Consider the following 21,717-nt stretch of genomic DNA (forward strand, 5'->3'; position numbering starts at 1 on the left):
AGATTCCAAATCTAATATCTTGAGATTTTTCGGAGTTGAATTGAAGTGGAGTCTGGTTTAATGCAGTAGGAGTGGAGTTGGAGTCTCAAAAATCACACTTCCCTCAACACTGGTATGGTGTTAAAACCAAGACAGCTTTTGTTAGGTTTAGTGGCCAGGCTATTAAAATTCTTGTGATGGCAATTTAACGTTAGTTGACACAGTTAATCTGTACAAAGGAAGATAATTGTGCTTCTACAATATGAATTCTACATCAGTCTTCCTGCTTGATGAATCCATTGTTTTGAACCTTGTCCCGTCAGGTTTCTGTTTGCTTCATATCGTTTCATGTTTTAAAATGTCTTTACAGATTCTAGTGCGCTAGTTTAGTGAAGTGATTGATCAGAGCTAATGAAGAACAAAGTGGATTGTGACTTCTATTGAATTACTTGTGGACAATTGACAACCATTGGATGAGTCTGAAAATTAAAAATATTCTGTGAAGCACAAACAAAAAATGAATGAGCAATTAGTCTTTCTATATATTTATATTAACATAATATTGATTTGGTTATCATGTGTTCGAGCAGTTGATGACAATCTTCAGGTCCCACCAGGTATGTGTCTGTGGCATTGAAAGTATAAGAAATTTTTGATTGGAACTAGAGATTTTCTTCGGGGAGTGATCAGGCTGAATTAGCTTATTGCCACATTTTTTATGCAAATGTCATATTTTTGTCACAAGATATAATGAAGTAAAGACCTGGTTTTATTGGTTATCTCACATGCATCAGGGGTGGGTCAAATCTTCTTCTATTTGGCAAGAAGTACATTATTGAGTTGGTATAACTATATTTTTACTATATATAGAGTATTCAAACTGCTCATGCCGTTGGACTGATTGGATGAATTCTGATGATGCATCTGATGGGCGAGAGCGTGAAACATTTCGTGCATTACGGGATGCAGGTTATGAATTCTGCAGCGAGCCTGTTGACATACAGTGCTTTAACATTGCTGCTGACAAGCTGATTGACCCAACAGCATTTGGTCCAACGTGCAGCACCGACATTGGGCTGAGTTGTGATGTTTTTTGTGATGATCACAAAATTCGAGTGGCATGTTGCTACTGTCCTCCAAAGCCTATTGGTGAGTTGCTTTAAACTTGGAGTTTTGAAAGACTGATATTTTTTACAACATTTCAAGTTATGGTTTTGTTTGCTTCTGTAAAGTTTAGTGCAAGAACATTTGCTTGTGCAAAATGTCATATCAATCTCATAGCAATCTTATAAGAAAAAAAGCAACTTAAAAAGTTGCAGTTGAAACTGTTTGAAAGCTTTTTTACATTGGAATATTATTGAACGACTTTTAGAGTCACACAAGCCAGCTGCATATTCATAATATTATTATAATGTGTTATGAATTATAATATATTTTCTACCTATTATTCATTGTTTTTTTTTACAACCAGAAAAAAAAGCTGGAAAATTACGCAAAATGATTAAATATACATAGATATCTGGACCTTCCAATTTTCCATCAGAAATGTTTCCCGAAATCCTTTTTGTGTTACCTTTCTAGATTTTTCTATCAGCTGTGATTTTAAATGGTGCGCTGCTTGTCAATCGCACTAATCTGGTTTTCATATCATTGACGCATCTTTCTTTTGTCAATGACTTGCATTCTACACCACAATAATATGCAGTCATATTATTCTTCTTGCCATAATTGCCATGATGCGGCTGGTCATGTGCTGCAGGTCACCATTAGCAGTGGTTTAGAGGCCGGGCGGTTTGCTGGGCTCCTACTCCACTCCGACTCCAAAGTTTGTGACTTACAACTCACCCTGCTTCGACTTTGAGCGCAAACTATAAACCAGAATCCAGGTTTCCTTAATCCCTATCCCTTGTAGTTTCAATTTAATTCATTTTTCTTTGTTGGAACGCAAAAGAAACTATCCTGTGGAAATAAAATACAGCAACAAAGCCTTAATGGCTTAAGACGTGCATGTGTAAGATCTATTGGTATATGTATCGGTGAATATAATTAAGCACGGAACCAAGCCTGAAAACTGCGCCAAGTGGGTCTGCTACTATTCGGTGAGTTCGATTCGGTGAGTTCCTAACCTCTAACCCCTAACCCTTAACCCTAAAACGGCAATGATAATTAGGCTACGGTACCCGATAATTTAAAAAAAAATTGAAAAAATCTCCCGTTAAGGGATTGGACTCACAGAAACGGGCCATTCCGGCGCCAAGTACAGCGTAAATATTTGCACGCTAAAAGCAGAATTTAAAAAGAATAAAAATATTTTAACCTCCAATTGACTCCCAATCAAACTAAACCGAAATTTTGTTAACACTTACGTTTTAGGCGTGCTATCTAGTCTAGAATATTCAAATTGGACCTTTGCAACAATGAAAAAACTCACCACTTTTCAAAATCACATCATGAGAAGCATGACCAAGTAAAGGCTACTTGACCACAGGAAAATAGAAGACCTATTGACTACAACAAAGCTACACCCAATTGCAATAAAATAAAATTAAAAGTTGTAAAACTGTTTGGCCATGCTAAAAGATCAGAATCAGCAAAAATCTCTGTGGAAGGAAAAGTCAATGGAAACAAAAACCTGGCAGACCACCAAGATGATGGCATGACAACATCTAGGCTTGTCTGCCCTGATAGCTCAGTGTCCAACCCGATGCTCAGTTGGTTAGCGTGTAACTTTATGAACAAAGAAGCTTCAAGATCAAGTGGTGTTGGTTCGACTCTCGAAGTGTGCGCTTGAGCAACGCATTTCAGGACTGCTCTCCATTCAGCGGCAGCTAGTGAATGGAATAATTCCCCAGCAATAACACTTCAACAATCGGTAACTTCACTCTGCCAATCTCGGTAACCCGCCCTGTGTCAAGAGCCTCTACAAGTAAGCTATGGGAAACTACCAGGAACAATCAATCAAGGCTTTGTCAGTCCGTGTATAAAAATTCAAAACCAAACCAACAACCAAGACGATGGCATGACAACATCCAGGTCCACTGGTCCAGGCATGGACCGAACTCAGTTTGACGACGCTGGGCGAGCCAGTTCAAAACCGTGACTTATGGAAAAAGAAAACCCGTGTTGATGCGCAATCTGCTTCAAGCGGAGATGGCGGCTGAATATATATATATTGTCTTGAAATTTGTTGAATATATAATATATGATTTATGAATACGAGCATCTTATAACTTGGCCTTCCCAAGATGAATGTAATTTTACACCCACGGCTGCGTAGTTAGTAGAAGTCAAAATAAAATTTGGACTCTGATGCAAAATTTCATTTGTTCAGTAGCAGGAGCACAACCACAAGTGTTGGTGATTGAGATGACACAAAAGTACAACGCCACGCAGGCCCACGCCATGCATGAAGTATTGGGTTTTGATTGTAAGACAATTTGTAGTTGTAAAATATATTGGCTGTTTCTATGGCAACCATGTTCGGCTCTTGACGGAAGAGCACGAATGCGTTGTCGAAATATCGCGTCCACCCGTGATCTGGCAGCCTTCGACAATGAGTGTGTGCCTGTGATATTGTGAACCTCTCCTAATAAGCAAGCCGCACTATTGCGACAAATGAACACGAGGTGACGAGGGAATAGGCGGCGGCTGTCGAGACCCGTTTAATTATTTTCACTATTAAACGTTGCGATTCTGACGGGAATTGGCCCGCGGCATATCTAAGCTATCAGCTAATCATCGCAACCTCCCGTTGGTTAACTGGAAGTCGAGCAGTTCGGTCAACCAATAAATTATTGAAGAATGATCAAGATTAAAGAATATTTTTAATTGCACTTCCAAACAACCACGGCCACTAAGATGCCATTCAAATGTTCTTGAGTTAGAGTCAAGGTTTGGTCCATTGCCTTGTTGAAGATCTTAAGCAAAAAACAAACTAAACTAAAGAAAAAATGCGTGGCGTTTCCAACCTTTAACTTTGTTTTGGTTTTGAAAAAATTGAAGCTACCAAGTTGTCAGAAAACAATCGAACTTTGGTTAGGGTATGTGGTTTGAGAGATTAGAAAAAAATGTTGAAAATTTCATTAATTGCGAAGTTCAAATGCTCACGTACAGTTTCAAACTAACAGACTCGTTAATATCTACATTGTGAAGTAAGCAACGAGCATGCTGCTAAAAGCGAAACTCAATCTATTGCATGATAATTCCAGTCTGGCATCAGATCGCTTTCAATTAAATCATTGCCTAAATTGCAATTCTTTTAATTTTGCTTCGACTTCCACTTTTGCAAATTTGCTTAACATTGAAACTGAAGCAGCGTTTTTTCCCCATGAATAGATGCTACTTTTACTTTTTAAAATGTTGCAGAAAAAATTATCCGTTCAAGTTAAAACATCATCTCGCAATTGCCAAGTTTGCCTGAATCAGTTCTCTTCGGCGGAAAAACTGCGTTTTCTGACTAGAACTTTCTGTCTTTCAATTTAAGTTTGTGTATGGCACACAATAACCTTTTCTATATAAGTGAAGTATTAAAAAAGAACACCTCCCCATGTTTTTAGTGGCACTATTGCTATCATATGTACAACTGCACCCACAACTCTCAAACTTCACACAACAAAGCTGTAATTGTCAATGATTTCCTCCAACGACCCATTGCAACCAACAACTTCCTTTCCTGCGTCGTCATGGCAACCACTCTGACCGAAGGTTTCAAGGCAAAGGAGCCGTTTGTTGTTTGATCGAAGTCCATTTTTGCTTTGTCTAAACCAGAGGTGCTCAACCTTTCGACACTGAAAAGTAAAAACCGTTGAAAATAAAAAAACATCCTTTCACGGACTGGTAACCAGAGCATCGAAGGCACAATATTTTATGAGTGGTGCGTGAGGAAATTAAAATAAAAACTAACACTTTAAAACTATTCTCGAATATTCAATGTAGCTAGTCAAATATTTCAGTGTGTACTGGGACCAAATTTATTTTAAAGCTGTTTGTATAAAATACTTTTGCCTCTGAGATTAAACTTCAAAGTGTCGGTTTGTACGGTCAGTTTGTACACTATTGCTACTAATAAGGTTGAAATAAACAGAACGGATTACCACAAATATATTACTCCTAATGATATTCTACGAAGTACAGTCACAGCACTCGACCTATTGAATGGGACAAAGCAATCATAACTCAGCTCTACTTAAAGGCGCTTTTCCATAATAGAATTAGAACATGATGTAAGTGAACGAAGTAACAAAAAACAAACAACATAAATCAACACAACGTTTTTTGGTTCAAGAAATAAACAATTCACAAGAGTTTTGCTGCTGTTGCTAGTATTCAAGATAAACTCGGCTGCAACACAGTTTCAGAGAGAAATGCTGCACTGACATACAATCTATTTAGAATATTTAGCTCTTAGTCTTTAACTTGTTTTCGTATAATTTTATATATTTTCGTATAGATTTGAAATTTTATTTCGTACGTTATTTGCTCTAAGGATGCGCATTGTATGGTGCGTGAAACGTCAGTGAGCAACTTGTATGTTTCGAATCGTATGGTGCGTGAAACGTCAGTGAGCAACTTGTATGTTTCGCGTCGTATGGTGCGTGAAACGTCAGTGAGCAACTTGTATGTTTCGCGTCGTATGGTGCGTGAAACGTCAGTGAGCAACTTGTATGTTTCGCATCGTATGGTGCGTGAAACGTCAGTAAGCAACTTGCATAGGCGTCGATTTTTTCTTAGAAAAGAGGAATTCTGGGTGGGCGAGAGTTTTCAAACAGATTTCATTGAATGTGTTTTGTATATGTTTGCAAATTCGTAATGGTTCAGTCTTCAAAATTAGCATATTTTTACTTCAGCAAAAACGTTGCCGAGGCCAAAAGTTGAAATTGCCTCGGCAATTGCTGTGAACACTTAGTAGGAAAAGATTGTACTAAAACATGTAAAACGAGAAGCGAAAAATATACTAGAGTAGTCTATCATGAACGCATTGTTTGATTTGTTGTGATGTAATAATACCAAAAGTAGTGATAAACCGAGCAACGCGATCCGCACGCTGATACGGTGGGTGTGCTACTATTCGGTGAGTCCGATTCGGTGAGTTCCTAACCTCTTAAAACGGCAATGATAATTAGGCTACGGTACCCGATAATTTAAAAAAAAAATTGAAAAAATCTCCCGTTAAGGGATCGGACTCACAGAAACGGGCCATTCCGTGATACGGTAATTCACGTTAAAAAACTCACCGGGAAGGGGAAAGTAAGTTAATTTTGGGTTGATTCAACGTTCGAGTCAGCACAAATCGATTTAATTTTCCCGGCGGGTTGTATTGCGTAACAATGCCCAATAAGAAATTTACGTTTTTTTTACATTAATTCGACATTTACCGACGTTGAATTATCATAAAATAACGTTAATTGCTCAACCAGGTACAGGTAACACATCAAGAGCTCCCTGCGAGAAGATTGCCTCGATTTACGTAAGCTTATAAGCCAACATAATTTCGGCACAATTGGGACACTGCGAGCAACACAAAGTCTGTTTGTTGAACTAGTCAGAATCGGTATCATCAGATGCTGTATCAGCTGGACGAGATAACGGAAAGCGAGGCGCAACAAGGAGTACTGTAGAATGTGTAGATGCTTACAATAATTTGACGTCTACTGGAGTTAAATCAATGCAAATAGGGTGATATTTCTATAAAAGATTCTCCCAGCTGGGCACGTGTCTAAGCGCCGGCGAAGTAACCGAAATAAAACATCCAGCAATAGTAAGATTGAATCAACATCCTAGTCTGGTGTAGTCTAAGAAAATTAGTTTTTTTCTTGTAATCTTGTGGTCCTTACAATCACCTCGGCAATTGCCGACGGTAATTTCGAAGAGTGTGGTTAGTCTTTCTCACAAAGACTGCGTTTAGCGTCGCTGCAGCAATTAAGCTTTAATAGGTTTGATGTTCTCTTTCTTGCGCCTTGCGATCTTATGAGCGCTGCTAAACTAAACAAACTTCTTTTATGTTTTCCTTTGCGACCTAAAAAGCGCGTGACTCGTGACCTCTTATCTTTAAAGTGGCGCCTTCGGATTTGCCGCATTTTGATTTGTAAAAGCGATTGTTTCAGTACCTCTTTAGTTTGTATTGGTTATTTTTTTGTCATGTTCATTATGATGTCATATTCACATCCCCTTACGCTGACCGGGAACTGAAGTTTGATTGTGACGTAAAGAAAGTGAGACCATTCGGAGAAAAGATCAAACGTGGCTTTCTCTCACCAGGAATTGCCAGCTGTGGCAGTTGCCGTAACAACAACAGTGCAGTGAGTACCCCTTTTTTTCCACGCAGCGTTGTTGCGGAATTGCTTTGTTCTGTCGGATACTTAGCGAGAGACATAGCGTAAAACAAGAAGTTGCGCTGCAGTTGGTTGGATAATCCAGCGTTTAAGAAAAACGGAAATAATTGTAACGAACACTTCATAAGTGTCATGAAAACAGGGTGGGCGAAACATACTTTGCCCATCCTCGTTTCACGGCAGGGTGGGCGTCGCCCACCCTATTTCGACGCCTATGGCAACTTGTATGTTTCGCATCGTATGGTGCGTGAAACGTCAGTGAGCAACTTGTATGTTTCACATTGTATGGTGCGTGAAACGTCAGTAAGCAACTTGTATATTTCACATCGTATGGTGCGTGAAACGTCAGTAAGCAACTTGTATATTTCACATCGTATGGTGCGTGAAACGTCAGTGAGCAACTTGTATGTTTCACATTGTATGGTGCGTGAAACGTCAGTAAGCAACTTGTATATTTCACATCGTATGGTGCGTGAAACGTCAGTGAGCAACTTGTATGTTTCACATTGTATGGTGCGTGAAACGTCAGTGAGCAACTTGTATGTTTCTGCTTTTACGTTAGTATTCAGCAGATGCACTTTGCAACTATTGCTTGGGATGTGAATAATTCTAATGAACTACTAACGTTTTAGTATGAAATAGCATAGCTACACTTTTCTGGTCGTTTGATGGCTGCTGACTTGAGTGATCAGTTGCTGTTCTACTTTGGCTGCGTGAAGTAATAATTTTTATATTTTGATCTTGTTGGGACAAGCGTCAGAAACACTGGAAATCACATACAACACAACAGATGGAAGCACTCTAGGACTATATACTCAACAATGCATACAAGATTTTTTTGTTTTTTTGTATCTTGACACATGAGCGTTATCGCTTGGTTTCATTTGTTTATGATTGAATAAAGCAACCTCTGCATCAACATTGTTTGCTTACATTGAAATGGCGTCACTGGGCGTCTGAAAACCATAGGTCATGCAAATTGTTTTTCTTTGCCTGGAACTGGCCATTTTATTTCTTTACACGATTACGTAATCTGCTTTAGTTGTTGATGCAACAAGTAAAACTGAGGTTTTTACTTCGCTCCAGTGATTTCTTGCTATGTTGATCATGTCTGCGCGTTTTGTTCTTCAGCATTCAGCAAGCTCATTACCGAGAAGACATCAGAGTCGTAAGGGAGGCTATACTTCGGCCTTTTACACGTAACCGAGTATTGTCGCCCGCACGCAGAGCTGTGATCATTGTGACATCACTATTGTTGTTGTGGTCAGATCGGTCATTATGACTGACGGAGTGGGTTGCTTTTCTTGTTGCATAATCGGGAAACAGTGATCTACCATTGTTTAAACCTCAGACCTCCACAGAAATGTAGGAACCTTGTCAGTTGTCACTGTTTTGTCCTGACGAAACATTACGTCTGGAGGAACTTGATCAGAAATACTCAGCTATTTAAAATCTGTACAAGAGTCGTATAAACAATGTAAAGAAACTTCATTCACAATACTTGTGCTGAATAATCTGTTTGTTTATTTCCCACAGGTCCAAAATTTAACCTTGTCTCGGAGCATGGTCAAGGCTGTCTGACTGTGTCTGAGGCCTCATCTTCATTGGCGATTTCATCAGTGTGCGACTTGTCAGACTCCGCTCAACTTTGGAGTTGGGTTTCGACCAATCAAATCAAGAACGAGTTGAAGCAACAATGCATAAGTGTCAATGACACTAGAGCGGGATCCCGCATTGTCACCTCCGATTGTCACGAGATAGATTCAAAACAGCGCTGGGATTACGATAAATCGACCAGGTCACTGTCGGAGGAGCTTGGCTACCTGAGCGCCCGCAACGGTCGCTACACACATACAGCCGCGGACAGCAAATGGATGGCGAAAGTGGAGAGGGGAAGCACAGATCTCAGTACAATGCAAGGTACCACTGTGTGTTTTTACGAAGTGCTGTAGCATGCCAGTGAAATAACTTTATATCTGTGCTAATTTTTTGGAATTTGGATATTGGCTTAAATTTTTCGTTCTTCGGATCGGATAGTTGTTTTGGTGACATAAGTAATCAAAATCCAAAATGAGACAAGTTTTAATGTTGATATTCAAACGCTAGAGAAACTTAATTGTTCCCGCTAATAATAGCAGTGGGCTATAAATGGGCAATTTTTAGTTTTGCTTTAGGGACAGTTTTTTTGTGTTCCATTTAACCTATCACAACATAAAATGACAAAATTTTTGGTTTAAGTTCCAAGAAAAAAGTGTGCACGGCGAAAATTCAAAATGGCCGCCATTTTCCCTGAAAAATCACGTTTTTAGCCATAATTTGGTCATTTTAGGGTATTTTTACCTGGTTGTGGTGTCTTACCCCATGTTTGTGGGGTCAGGCAATCTGTTTAAGCAATAATAAGTAGGGTTTAGCTTTCACATATAGAGTTATGAAATAGTTTGACAAAATTACCCACTTTTTTTAAACGTATTTCATGGTTTTTGTTTCGAGCATCAGCAGACTACAAACTGTATGAAATTGTCCTGCCTTTAGCTAAATCAATAAAAAACTTCAAGCACAAAAAGGTACTCTGTCAGGAAGTAGCAGCTGCAAATGCCCTTGTAAATAAGAAGCCCACAACAAAAGTAACTACACTTTGACACTACACAGAGAAGTAGGATAATAGGCGGTGATTGGCGTCTATCCTACTTCGGTGGTTCTCATCTTAAATTTTTTTAATGATGGTTACACTGAATGTAAAATGATCTCTCTTCGTCCTCTCTTCTTTGCCTTTGAAAATAGAGACTAAATAGTTGCTCTTATTGTTGAGATGATGAAGAGACTACAGGTAGCTGCCAATGACCCTCGCTGGACTGCAGTAGCCTACGTCTTTGGGAGCAGATTGATGCCCTCACGACAGCACCTGCAAGCAAAAATCTCAAGATTGAAATATGTGTTGCAGAACAACTGGCATTAAAGCATGTGTCATATCATTTGCTTTGTAAGTCTCATTCATGTGAACGGTTTGATACAGACAATTTCACAGCTCTCGAAAACAAAATTGGTCTTCGTAAACTCATTGTTGTGAAGAGAGAGCCAGCATTGCAGGCCTAGCTCCGGAAAAAAATCTGTGGTTGAAACTGCTCTGGGAGCTCTTATAAAGCTCTTAGCCCATGAGGGAAATGGCAAGACAGCATCTTTAGCAGTACATTTTGATTTGATTTTAGAGGAAGCTGGAGTATAAGTCGTTTAGCCTCCACAAAGAGCGACATTTTACCTGACTTGCATATCAGGCAGGTGCAGTCTATGATTGCATTCGTACATGAAGCAGTTACTTGCCAAGACACTGCTTAATAATCTTGTTGTAGCTTGTAAAATTTACCCTGAGAATGATTTGATCATAGCAGGATTCAAAGCACTTGCAAATTTTACATACCAAGTGCAAATTTTGCAAACCAGGATTTCTTAATTGACATCCTTCTTCAGCTCTGCAGTGACCTTGCTGAAAAAAGATACACACCCTATGGGACTACTATGTAGAATGGACAGTTGGACACATGTGAAAATGGAAGACAATGCATCACAAAGCGATCTTGACCATCTTCTTCTTAGAGATGTGCAATTGTGCATCTAGGCTAGAAAAGTAGAACTGCAGTGCAAGCGTAAGTATTGGGATGTTGATCTTACTGCTGCTCGAGCAACTCTTCTCCATACACTGGCATCCGACCAACAAAAAAACCTGCTGACACAAACAATTTGAATGCAGTACTTGGTCAAGTTTGGTTATCTTGCTTCACAATCAGCCAAACACTCAAACAGGATGTTCAAGGCAAAGAGGATCAAAGATGACCTTACGCTAGCCTATAAGAAAAACAAATCAATGAAGTTTAGCGGTCAACCACTGGGCTACTATTCTCAAACAACTAGATTTAATGGAGGTGACCTGGAGCAACAAGCAGAAAGAGAAGAAAAAGAAAAGGTTGAAAGAGAATTTACAAAAAAGTGAGAGCCAGTGATTTTATTGACCAACTCGTTGTGAAATGGAAAAAAAGACATAGGAGGCCTTTTACGTCTGTCCATGGAATAAAAACTCTTGTTTCTAAAACGCCACCTGAGCTAAAGACATTCTTAAGGCAAGAAATCCAATATCAGAAAGTCACCCACCAACATGATGCAGATGTCCGCAGAGATATTTACCAGGTCAACAAGGTATCCCAAAAGGAGATGATTGAGAACCTCACTGTACTCCTTGGAGGTGATTTCCAAGTTGAGGAAGCAGTGGTCTTCCCTTGTGAAGAGGAAATAGTGCAAACACTTACAGGAGCTAAAGATGCAGTGAGTAAGGATAAGGAAGGCCTGGTGTTCCAGCCAAACCAGTCACTTACCGTCATATGGGATGTGGGGGAAAACAAAAGATGGTACTCTGGGTTTTACCTTGACGATAATGGGGGTAGAACATTTCGAGTAGACTATCTGACGCATGCTGGCACAGGAGATGAAACTTGGCAGCGACCACCTGGCACTGATAACATTCAGGACACTATGGAGCAACAAACCGTCCCTGTGACAGTTTCAGAAACTTAGGTCTTTTCTCGGAGAAAACCATGTTACATTTTAAACAATAGCCCTAAAATTGAAACTGTGTTTGGGTGAAAAAAACGATAAATTTGGTAAAAATTAGTATTAAGTCAACCTCCAAACCTCAGTGACTTTTCTGATATGCACTAACAGATTGCCTGACCCCACAAACACAGGGTTGGACACTAGAACCAGTGAAAACAATCCCAAAATAGCAAAGTTGTGGCTAAAAATGTGATTTTTCATGAAAAATAGCGGCCATTTTGGATTTTTTCTCTGCACACTTTTTTCTTGGATACAAGATCAAAAATTTTGTCATTTTATGTTGAGATAGGTTAAATGGAATAGAAAAAAACTGTCCCCAGTGAAAAATAACAAAAAAAGTATTTTTGACCCATGTATAGCCCACTCCTACTAATGAGAAAGTTGGATGTTTTTAGAAAAATTGTGCTAAGAAATGATTGGAATAAGTTACAAGTAACAAATGCAGAAAAGGCAAAAAATCCAACATTGTGACAGATTCTTGTCTTTTGAAAGCCAAAATCCAAAAAATGAAAAACTAAAGCAATCCAAATCAACCTTCTTTAACTACACTGAAATAATTCCCAAGATCGAAACAATTGGCCTCTGTCTGCAGTTAATTATGTCTTATTAATTTATTATGTACTGATTGTTCAGGCTTTCCTTGTGCAAAAGAACCTCTAGCGCCATCGTCCGGCACTGTAGATTGCACATTTGGTTCCTACCAAGGTTCGGAATGCCACTTCTCGTGTGATTATGGTTTTAAGCTGCCACCGGGTGCCCAGTACCCGATCGTTTGCATGAAGAATCGCCAATACAATGGAACGACACCCACGTGTCAAGGTAGGCGCTCCTGACCACCCCTCGAATGTGGGTGGAGGAGGTGAAGGTAGGCGCTCCACCCCTCGAATGCGGATGGAGGAGGAGACTATTGAACACATTTTTGAAGCTTGTTGCTTCGGACGTGAAAACAATCGTTGTTGACCTCATTTTTAAAAGCACAACATCGGAGTCTGATTGGTTCTTAATTTCCAGATGCAGCCAATCCATGTTTAATTCAGCCTTGACGTCATACGGTCATTGGCTGAAGTGAAACAAATATCTTCATTTCATAATGACGAGGCGTTTCATTATAACTTTCGTCATAATATTGCTACTTCACGTGCTACTAATTGACAAATTGAAGAAGTAGAACGGACCCGATGTTGGCGCTGTTATGTAAACTTGTTTGGATGAGTTGTCATTGCCAGAGATGGAACAGTGGGTCGTGAAATGGCAGACAAATCGTTTTCATACACACTTGTAAAAGTTTATTTAATAATTTTTCATTTTTTTTTTACTTTGCTTGTCATTATCTTTTTGTTAGTTTTTTTGTTGGGTGTACACTTGAACTGATTTCCAGAAATAACCTGTTCACCGGAGCTTACCGCGCCACAAGATGGGACGTTAGATTGCACGAAGCACACCTATCTTGATTCAAGTTGCGTGTTTTCTTGCAACCACGGCTACCGTCTGGAAGGAGGTTCCAGACAGAGCATTTGCCTTGAAAGTGGCAAATGGGATGAACTCCCTCCTCCAAGATGCGATCGTATGTTCTTTTGTTGCATCCGTCTGTGGGTTGATACTGTTCTTTTGTTGCATCCGTCTGTGAGTTGATACTCCGCACAACATATTTTGAGACATGAGTTATCAGGCCTCGAAATTGGTTTATGTTGACGGCGGACAAACGTGTCCGGTCTGAGCAGCTATCTCGGCGGACAAATTAATTCTCACGGCGGACACACCAGTTTTTGCGTCGATCGTCATGCTTAATTACTTTATCTTGAAAATTCTTCGCCATTTGAGAACTATAGCTACGGTTTAGAATGCATTTTATAATTTCAGCAAAGTCACTCTGAAAGACGTGCGCTTGAAGAGTCAAAGCGCCGTGTACCTGCTCAAAACGCCGTGTATAGTCATATGGGGTAAAAAAAACAAAATAATAAAACTTTGTCACCAAATCCATGTTTTTTCCAATGAGGTCAAGATATTCTGGGGTAATATAAGTCCTCTCATGTAGCTTCCAATCACATTAGAAATTTAAAAAAAATTTCAATAATTGCTTGTCAGTGATTAAAATTTCTTTGTTTTTTTTTACCCAGTAAAAGGGGTAATAAAAAACATAGCTGGGGTAAATAAAAACAAAGCTTGATAAAGCTTATTCCTCACATTTTTCAATGCTCTAAACCTGTTAAATGTGTAAGTATGATGATATCAATGCTAGTACTACAACTTTTTCTCTAAATCTGTTATATTAATGGTGCACAAAATGAAACATCAAAACATGAGAATCACATCATCAAATCATGGTGCCTTCATTATGAGTAAAAAATAAAAACAATAACTACTGTATATTAGGGTGGTCCTCAAATGTATGGTAAAATTTTAAAGTTGGAAAAGTTTGGTTCTTACCCTCTCATTTGGTTCCATTTCACTAAAAAACAGTTCACTAAAAGTTTGAAGTATTTTGATAAAGGTTTAGAGGTGCCACATGACCAGTGAAAAATGACAAAAATACGAAAATTTTGTCAAAATAGGTAAATCGCCTAAATAAATGTCTTAAAAACAAAACCTCAGCAATATACAATGCACTGCAGAGTGCAGACACAAATGAAGAAAAATAGGCAACAATCTTGCCAAATCCGGCAGTAGCAACTACTCCAGTCTGTAATGGGCTATAAAATATACTGTAATGATATGCTGAATATGTTTATAAGTTAGATCGCACCCACCTAGAGTGGACACATTTACAGGTCTCGTATATCAAATATGATTCAGTCTGTGGACTTTAAGTGGCTCTCAATATTCTTATTATTGCAATTTCGAAGATGACGCAGAATATACTGCATTTGATTTTCATCTTTTGTCAGCAAATTGTTAAAATTTTGCATCAATGCAACACCTCTTTCAGCAAAATCGGTGATCACATGAAGACTAACTAACAACGCTTTTTGTTCTCTTATTACTTTCATCCAAATCCCATGCTACAACTTCCAGCTTTAAAAAGTCAGATGGCAAATTCAGAATCTGGAACAATCGCATGGTGTTGGATGTGACAAAGTCTGATAAATCTTTTGAAAAGACATCATCTGGCAATGAAGAAATACGCTTCAATGGTGGACTACTCATACTTTTATGGGTCAAGGCAAAAACCATAGCTTCTTTTTCAATATCGGTACTTGAAACACCATCATCAAAAAATACAAGGCCAATGAGTTCTTCACATAAAGTTAGGGTTAAGCGGAAACTCCGATCCGTGTGCTATTTTGGCTTTTTTTAATTTTTTTCTCGATTTTTTTCAGGGTACCAAATGAGGGTACGAATGGTTCAGGGTACGAATTAGGTTGCATCCTCACTTATGTACCATCAGTGCATTGAGAATGTTTTCATTGCTTCTTTGGCTACCGCTGAATCATGTTGCTGATATTCCTTTAGTCTTTTTATCTGGGGTTGCAGATCATTCCGTGGGTCGCACGTTGTTAGAGAAGCAGTAAACCAAGATTAGAAGTATAAGCAATGCGTCTGCACATTGCAATACAAGAAAGAAGTATACTTTTAACACAAAAATGACAATTTTTTTGAAATTATATTGCTCCTTATTGGTCAAATCAAACTGCATTCTGAACAGCCAAATCTTCAATGCATATATACTGGCAGTGGCCATCCATCTTGTCTGGTGAAGGGCGCCGGGATAACGAAACCAAATGCCATGTGGTGGTGCTCGATTAAGAATTATGATAGATAATTCAAGGAACTCTTGGTCATCTCTTAATTGAGTTTTTTCCAACTGGTCTTTGCAAAAACTAATGATCTCATCAGCACAGCAGAAGTCATCATTTTCTAAGGTGACATAATGATCTTTGTCAAAACTAGGCTATCCCACTTTGCTATAAATCACCTGAAAACAAAAATATCCTGTCCAGATGATGGCCCAATGTTGAGAACGCTCTTTGCAACACAAGTTCTAGAATATGGTGACAGCAAGCCAAATGGAGCAAGTCCTTGTTTAATTCTTTTGCAATCAAATACAGGCACCAGACCAAACACCAGTGTTGCTGGATGTCGTGTCAAAACACATTGCTCTTACATTGTCAACAACACCTCAATCTTTAACACATAGGCCTACCATTAGTCCAGTAGCTTGCGCACTTCCTGATGAAGACTGCAACTTTGGCACTCCAAGCAATTTGTTAGTAGTCATTTCAGTGACAATTAGTGGTAACCGTTCAACTTTTTTTGTTACCAGTTATATCTGGAAGGAGTTTTCCATTCCAGTGAACAAGGGGCAGTAGAAATTAGAAAGGCTGTTTCAGCAATGATTTCCATTTCTGAAACACCCTTTCTAATTTCTACTGCCCATTGAACTTAACATATCTGCTTGGTAACAAAAACACCAACTTTCTTAGCCAAATAGTGAACAAGTGCCACTGCTATGTCTTGTATTGATGCTAAATAAAGTCATGGAAAGCTGAGGAATAGAAGCCACATGGTTGTGTCATACTGTGATTGGAAGATTAACCCGTATATAGGAAACTACTTTTTTAATAGGTGCATTGGTGCAATTAAATAAATGAATACAATTACAGCAACAGGCAGACACATACAGGCTGCCTGCAGTAAAGCATAGATAATTCACTGAAGCAACATAGGGCGAAAAAGTTTGATTTTAACCCTGTTTTCAGTTTTTTTGCATTTTCTCAAAAATTAAAGCAGTTAGAGCATACTTTCCTCTTGAGCACAAATAGGAATATGGTTGCTTTGCATCTTTTGACACCAAGCTCAGTTCTCTATCTCATCTGGTTCTGGAGTTATGTAAATTTAAGCAAAAATTCCCCGCGACCCCCCAGCTCGATTTTCAAGTTCATTGTGGCACCCCTAAACGTAGTCCAATGGGTCTCAATTTTTTATAGGTTTAGTTTTAAGTCATTTAGAGACTTTTCAGAGGGTAAGACATAGCAATTTCAAAAATTCGATTTTGGGGACCACCCTACTGTATATACATGCTACAGCATTACAAATCACCATAGTGTGATGCTAGGCTAATATATGCGTGGAAAAGTGAAGGAAAGAAAATAACAGAAACAACAATAACAAGAAGCATGCAGAAAAAAGCAGAAAACTTGTTCAGCCGAAGTGTCCACTACGGTACATCGTGACTTATGTCCAATAACATTACAAGCCAAAAATGAGTCAAATTGTACACCAGGATCCATCGCAACTTCAAAACCTGTTTCACTGATGTTTACTACTTAAGCTGAACATTGTTACATTAGCAATTTTTTTCACAAAGGTAACATTATAAGTAACTTCTTTGAAGAATAGTTTGTTAGCGTTACTTATGTCAAAGAAGTATATATATATAATATAACTAATATTACAGCTTGCATAGTAAACACCAGTAGAATAGGTTATCTAGTTATTACAAGCCAAACTTGCTAATTGCAGCAAACTTTCTGGAGGCACTTGTTTCACAAGAAAACTTAAAGAATGATTTGCCTCTCATGGCATCTGTAAGCACAGGCTGTTCTGGTCCAAAAAAGCAGTACTTTACTGAAATAATATCTTTGTCAGGCGTAGTCGGCCAATCCCACAGCATGCGGCATGGATCAGACGTCTGTTCTTTCTTGTGAAGAAACTGAAATTCCACAGATTCAGCCATGTCATCTTCTTCATCATCAAAAAAGACCTTCAGAACTTTGCCCCAATAGTAGCATTTGGGACTGCTCCAAAAAACAGCAAAAAACTTTCCTATGTGTTGTTCTGATATAACAATGTCGTGCTTCTTGTTGCTTGTTTTGTCTGCTCTCTCTTGTCTAACCTCTTTATCATCAGCTTCCTGGATATCCTTTAACAATTCTTCACTCTCGCTGTCTGAAATGATTCTCTTCACCACCTTTTTTTTAACTGCTTTCTTCTGTACCTTTTTTGATTTTTGAGTCTCCTTTTCTACAATTTTCCTTCTGAAATCTTCATCTGTCAGTATTGCACTATGCATAGAAATTTTCCTTCTTTTCTTGGGTGAGCCTGATTTTTTTGTTCTACCACGTGATTTGATAACGGCTTCTAGTGAGGTTTCTGTTTCCTTTGGAACCAGTTGTACAACATATCGCATACCTGGTGGGGCAAATGCTTGAATTTTTTTGATCAAATATGACAGGTCATTTTCATTTTTTTCTAATGCTGATGATGTTGAGGATGTGGGAATGGAATCGATGGCAGTTGACACACTGGAAACAAAAGAGGAATTTACATCAGATTCATGCAGTGGATCTTGGTTAACATCCTGATCAGAGCACTCAAAATCCACAGATATTGAAGTACTAGGATGCAAAATTGGAGAACCGTCTTGTTCCGAAGGAAAATTTTGCTCCTCCCACCTTTTGTATGATGAAAGTTTGATTTTGTCTAGCCTTGATACTTTGTATTTGTCAGCATTTACGGGAAAAACACCAGTTGCAAGAAACCCTGCTTTAATGTTTTTTTCGCTCATTCCTTTTGGCCATATGCTACACAGAAGATCAACAAATTCTGCTTTTCTCAGAGGCTCTCGTGCACCTGTCCTGTGTACTCGCTCTGTCAATGCTACTTGGTAGTAGCATTTCAGTGGACTGAAGCAAGCTACATCCAGAGGTTGTAGTACATCAGTGCAATGAGCTGGCAGCTTTACAAGAGATATATTGTTTTGAGTTGCTAATTCAATAGTTGATAAGGACATGTGTGACATGTGGCCATCAAAAGTGAGAAGAAGAGGGCGGATATGTTGGGTTCTCTTCACAAACTCTTTGAACCAATCATGAAATATGTCACGTGTGATCCACCCAGACTCACTGATTCCATAAAAAGTGTTGGGAAGTGCATGCCCTCCCCTCCATGTGCTTTGCAAGTTTTTTCCTTTGAAAATCACAAGAGGGTCATGGGCAGTACCATCAGCGCAACACACTGCCAGAACGGTGGTATTTTCTCGATTTGCCCCACATGTCACTCTGATAGTTTTCTTTCCAACTGATCCAATTGTTTTGCATTTAGATGGATCAGTCGGAAACCCAGATTCATTCACATTCCAGAAGCATTCTGGCCGGTCTAAAATCTGTAATTTTCTTGCTTCTTTCTCTAACATTCTAAAGAACCCATATATGACAAAAGGATCAGCTGTTACATTCTTCCGAGCTAGCTGCATCATTCCACCTTTTTTGAGTGTTAGCTTATGTCTTTGCATAAACGATTTAGCCCAATCATATCCTGGCATCGAATTTATAAATGGTGTAGCAATTTCATTCGCAATTATGTAGTCTTGTACTATTGCTTGCATTTCCTGCAGAGTAGGTCCAAATCCAAGTTCAGCCATTTTTCTCAAACAGTGAGCCAGCTTTTCTTCCACTTCAGGTGACAAAACGTTCTTCCGGCCCTTAAAATATAATTTTAAATAGTTTTTTTCATTTCAACAGAAATATCAAACCAAATCTTATTAAAACAATTACCAGTAATTCAACCATCAAGGATGTTTTAGCAACTAGAACATAATCGAACCTGTGCCCTTCTTTCAAACTCTCCCTTTACTTCTAACACCCTCTTTCTCAGCATACTTGTTGACATGTGGTATTTGGCAGCAGTTTTATACACTTTTGCACCATCTTCTAGAACCTCTTTTATAGCATTTTTGACGCTCTGCTCAGTAAATAGCTTAGGCTTTTGTTTGTAACACCTGGGCATATTGCTATGTATAGTTGTATACTTCCTGAACGATCTGAACAAGTGCAAATTAGACATGGGGTAAAAAAAAACAAAGCGGGGTAAAAAAAAACATTGTTTTTTTTTGCCCATTTCAATGTATTGATTTGGGGTAAAAAAAAAACAATATTATATTTTATATATATACAGTACAACAAAGAAATTTGAAGTGTTATATATGCTGTCACAAAAAGTAACCATACATCATTATGTAGGAACAGTTTCAATGATTTGCAGTTTGTAGTATATGAATGCTGATAAACTTTTCTATCAAAGCCAAAAACTTTTTCCCTATCTGCATTTGGTGACTTTCCTTCAAAGAATTTCCCTAAATAAGTAATAAAGTCTACCTAGAGCTGCTAGAGATTTTTCAAAGTACATATATGTGTCTTCAAACTGACATGTTGCAAAGTAATCTACAAGACTTTGGTGGGGCTATAATGGGTTTTTTTTTTTTTACCCCAACTACCCGTTTGTTTTTATTTACCCCATATGACTATAACTGATTAACGTCTACCGAACGAGGTCGTGTGGCTTCTTGCGTCACAATGCTCTGGGCACGAGTCCGAAAAACTTCTACACTAACGTTACTATTTTCTGCTGTGCAATGTTTCACTAGGCTTTTTTTTAGGTTTATTTTTGCGTGTCATGTGAGCGAAAGTGAATTTTCCCTGGCCTTTTCTTACAGTAATACCAAAACTTAACAAATTTTGCTGTAATAGCCTACCGAACTCGTACTAACTAATTTTGTATCCAACCTTGCCTTATCAATATTACTCGGAGATTAAAGCCAGACATTGTGACGTCAAACTTGAACAAAGTTGCGCTGATTAGTGTGGAAGTACCGGTACTCCCATCGATTCTTAGCGAAGAATTCACCTTTGTTACGATGATTCAATGTCATCAATCGTTGAAGCAACGTATAAATCGAAAGTTTTCCTGCTTGAATGGAAGCTACCCAGGCAACAAAATTTATCATTTTTACATTGATTCAACGTCTGCGTCTACATTGAATTAATATAAGAATGATCGATTTTGTTGTCTGGGTGAGAGATACAGTATTCACATTTTCTAGATGCACGCTAAAATGCGCGGAAATTATATTCTCGCAACAATTGTTAGTACTATGCAATGACGATTTGTATCGCTAGTTCCCGTGTTATTTCTCGGCGGACAAATATGACCGATCTAGATAGCACTTCCCGCGGACATCACATGCTGTGACGGCGGACATGACCGCCGTGTCCGCCGTGAATTCGAGGCCTGAGTTATTGAGTTCGAACGCAAACTATCCGAAAGCACTGGTTGGCAGTGTCGGTTTTTCTTCCGTGTTGTCTGAACTAACTCAGTTTTACAACGAAATCTGACGACATAACGTTACAAAAATGTAGTTCCCAGTTACATTGTAACACGATCGCGAGGGCGTTTGTGACATGAAGCAGACAATTGTTTCCCACCAAGAAAGCTGTCGCCGCGTTGTTCCACTTTTAACCTTGTTACATTTGGCCAACTTGATTGTTTTTCAACGCAGTGAAGTTATGTCCAATCCTTCTGTGGCGAGCTCACCAACGTTTCAATACATTCACATCAGCCATGTAACCTTTTACTGTTCGGAGTTTGAATTTTTCAGCAATTTTCGAAGCGAAATGAGTTGATCGATTTTTGTTGCAGGAATAAAGTGTTCTCCCGACCTGGTTGAGGAAGGGGCGGTGCACGGCTCTGTGAATTGTTCCAATCGCCACTACATGGAATCTCGATGCTTCTACTCTTGCGACCAGGGTTACGAGCTGACGGGAGCCCAGCAACGCTACTGCACTGCTGGCGGACAATGGGACACATCTGCACCTGAGTGTACCAGTTAGTTGTTACCAGTTAGTTGCTCATGACGATTTTTTCAGTACATATTTTAATCTTCATCCGTTATAACGATATTTACTGCTGGAGTTGATGAGACGTTTACCGATATTTTGATTTTGCTTTATGCAAACAACAGCTTTGGGTGGACTTGCTTTCCAATCATGCGAGGGGGGCTCGACACTCGGGTTAAGTTGGTTGTTAAAAA

General features: G+C 38.9%; 1 protein-coding gene across 1 annotated transcript in view; it reads left to right on the forward strand.

The window, feature by feature from the left end:
- The first annotated feature begins 358 nt into the window (after positions 1 to 358).
- Positions 359 to 21,717, forward strand: part of LOC145782140 (uncharacterized) — a 52,222-nt gene continuing 30,863 nt past the window's right edge. The window contains exons 1-6 of the mRNA XM_082593895.1: positions 359 to 596; positions 850 to 1,128; positions 8,847 to 9,230; positions 12,546 to 12,731; positions 13,291 to 13,476; positions 21,327 to 21,512. Coding sequence (XP_082450021.1) covers positions 497 to 596; positions 850 to 1,128; positions 8,847 to 9,230; positions 12,546 to 12,731; positions 13,291 to 13,476; positions 21,327 to 21,512 — 1,321 coding nt within the window. The 5' untranslated portion in view covers positions 359 to 496. The remainder of the gene's footprint in view (positions 597 to 849; positions 1,129 to 8,846; positions 9,231 to 12,545; positions 12,732 to 13,290; positions 13,477 to 21,326; positions 21,513 to 21,717) is intronic.

This window comes from Aplidium turbinatum, chromosome 13, assembly GCF_918807975.1.
Source record: "Aplidium turbinatum chromosome 13, kaAplTurb1.1, whole genome shotgun sequence".
NCBI classification, from domain to species: Eukaryota; Metazoa; Chordata; class Ascidiacea; order Aplousobranchia; family Polyclinidae; genus Aplidium; species Aplidium turbinatum.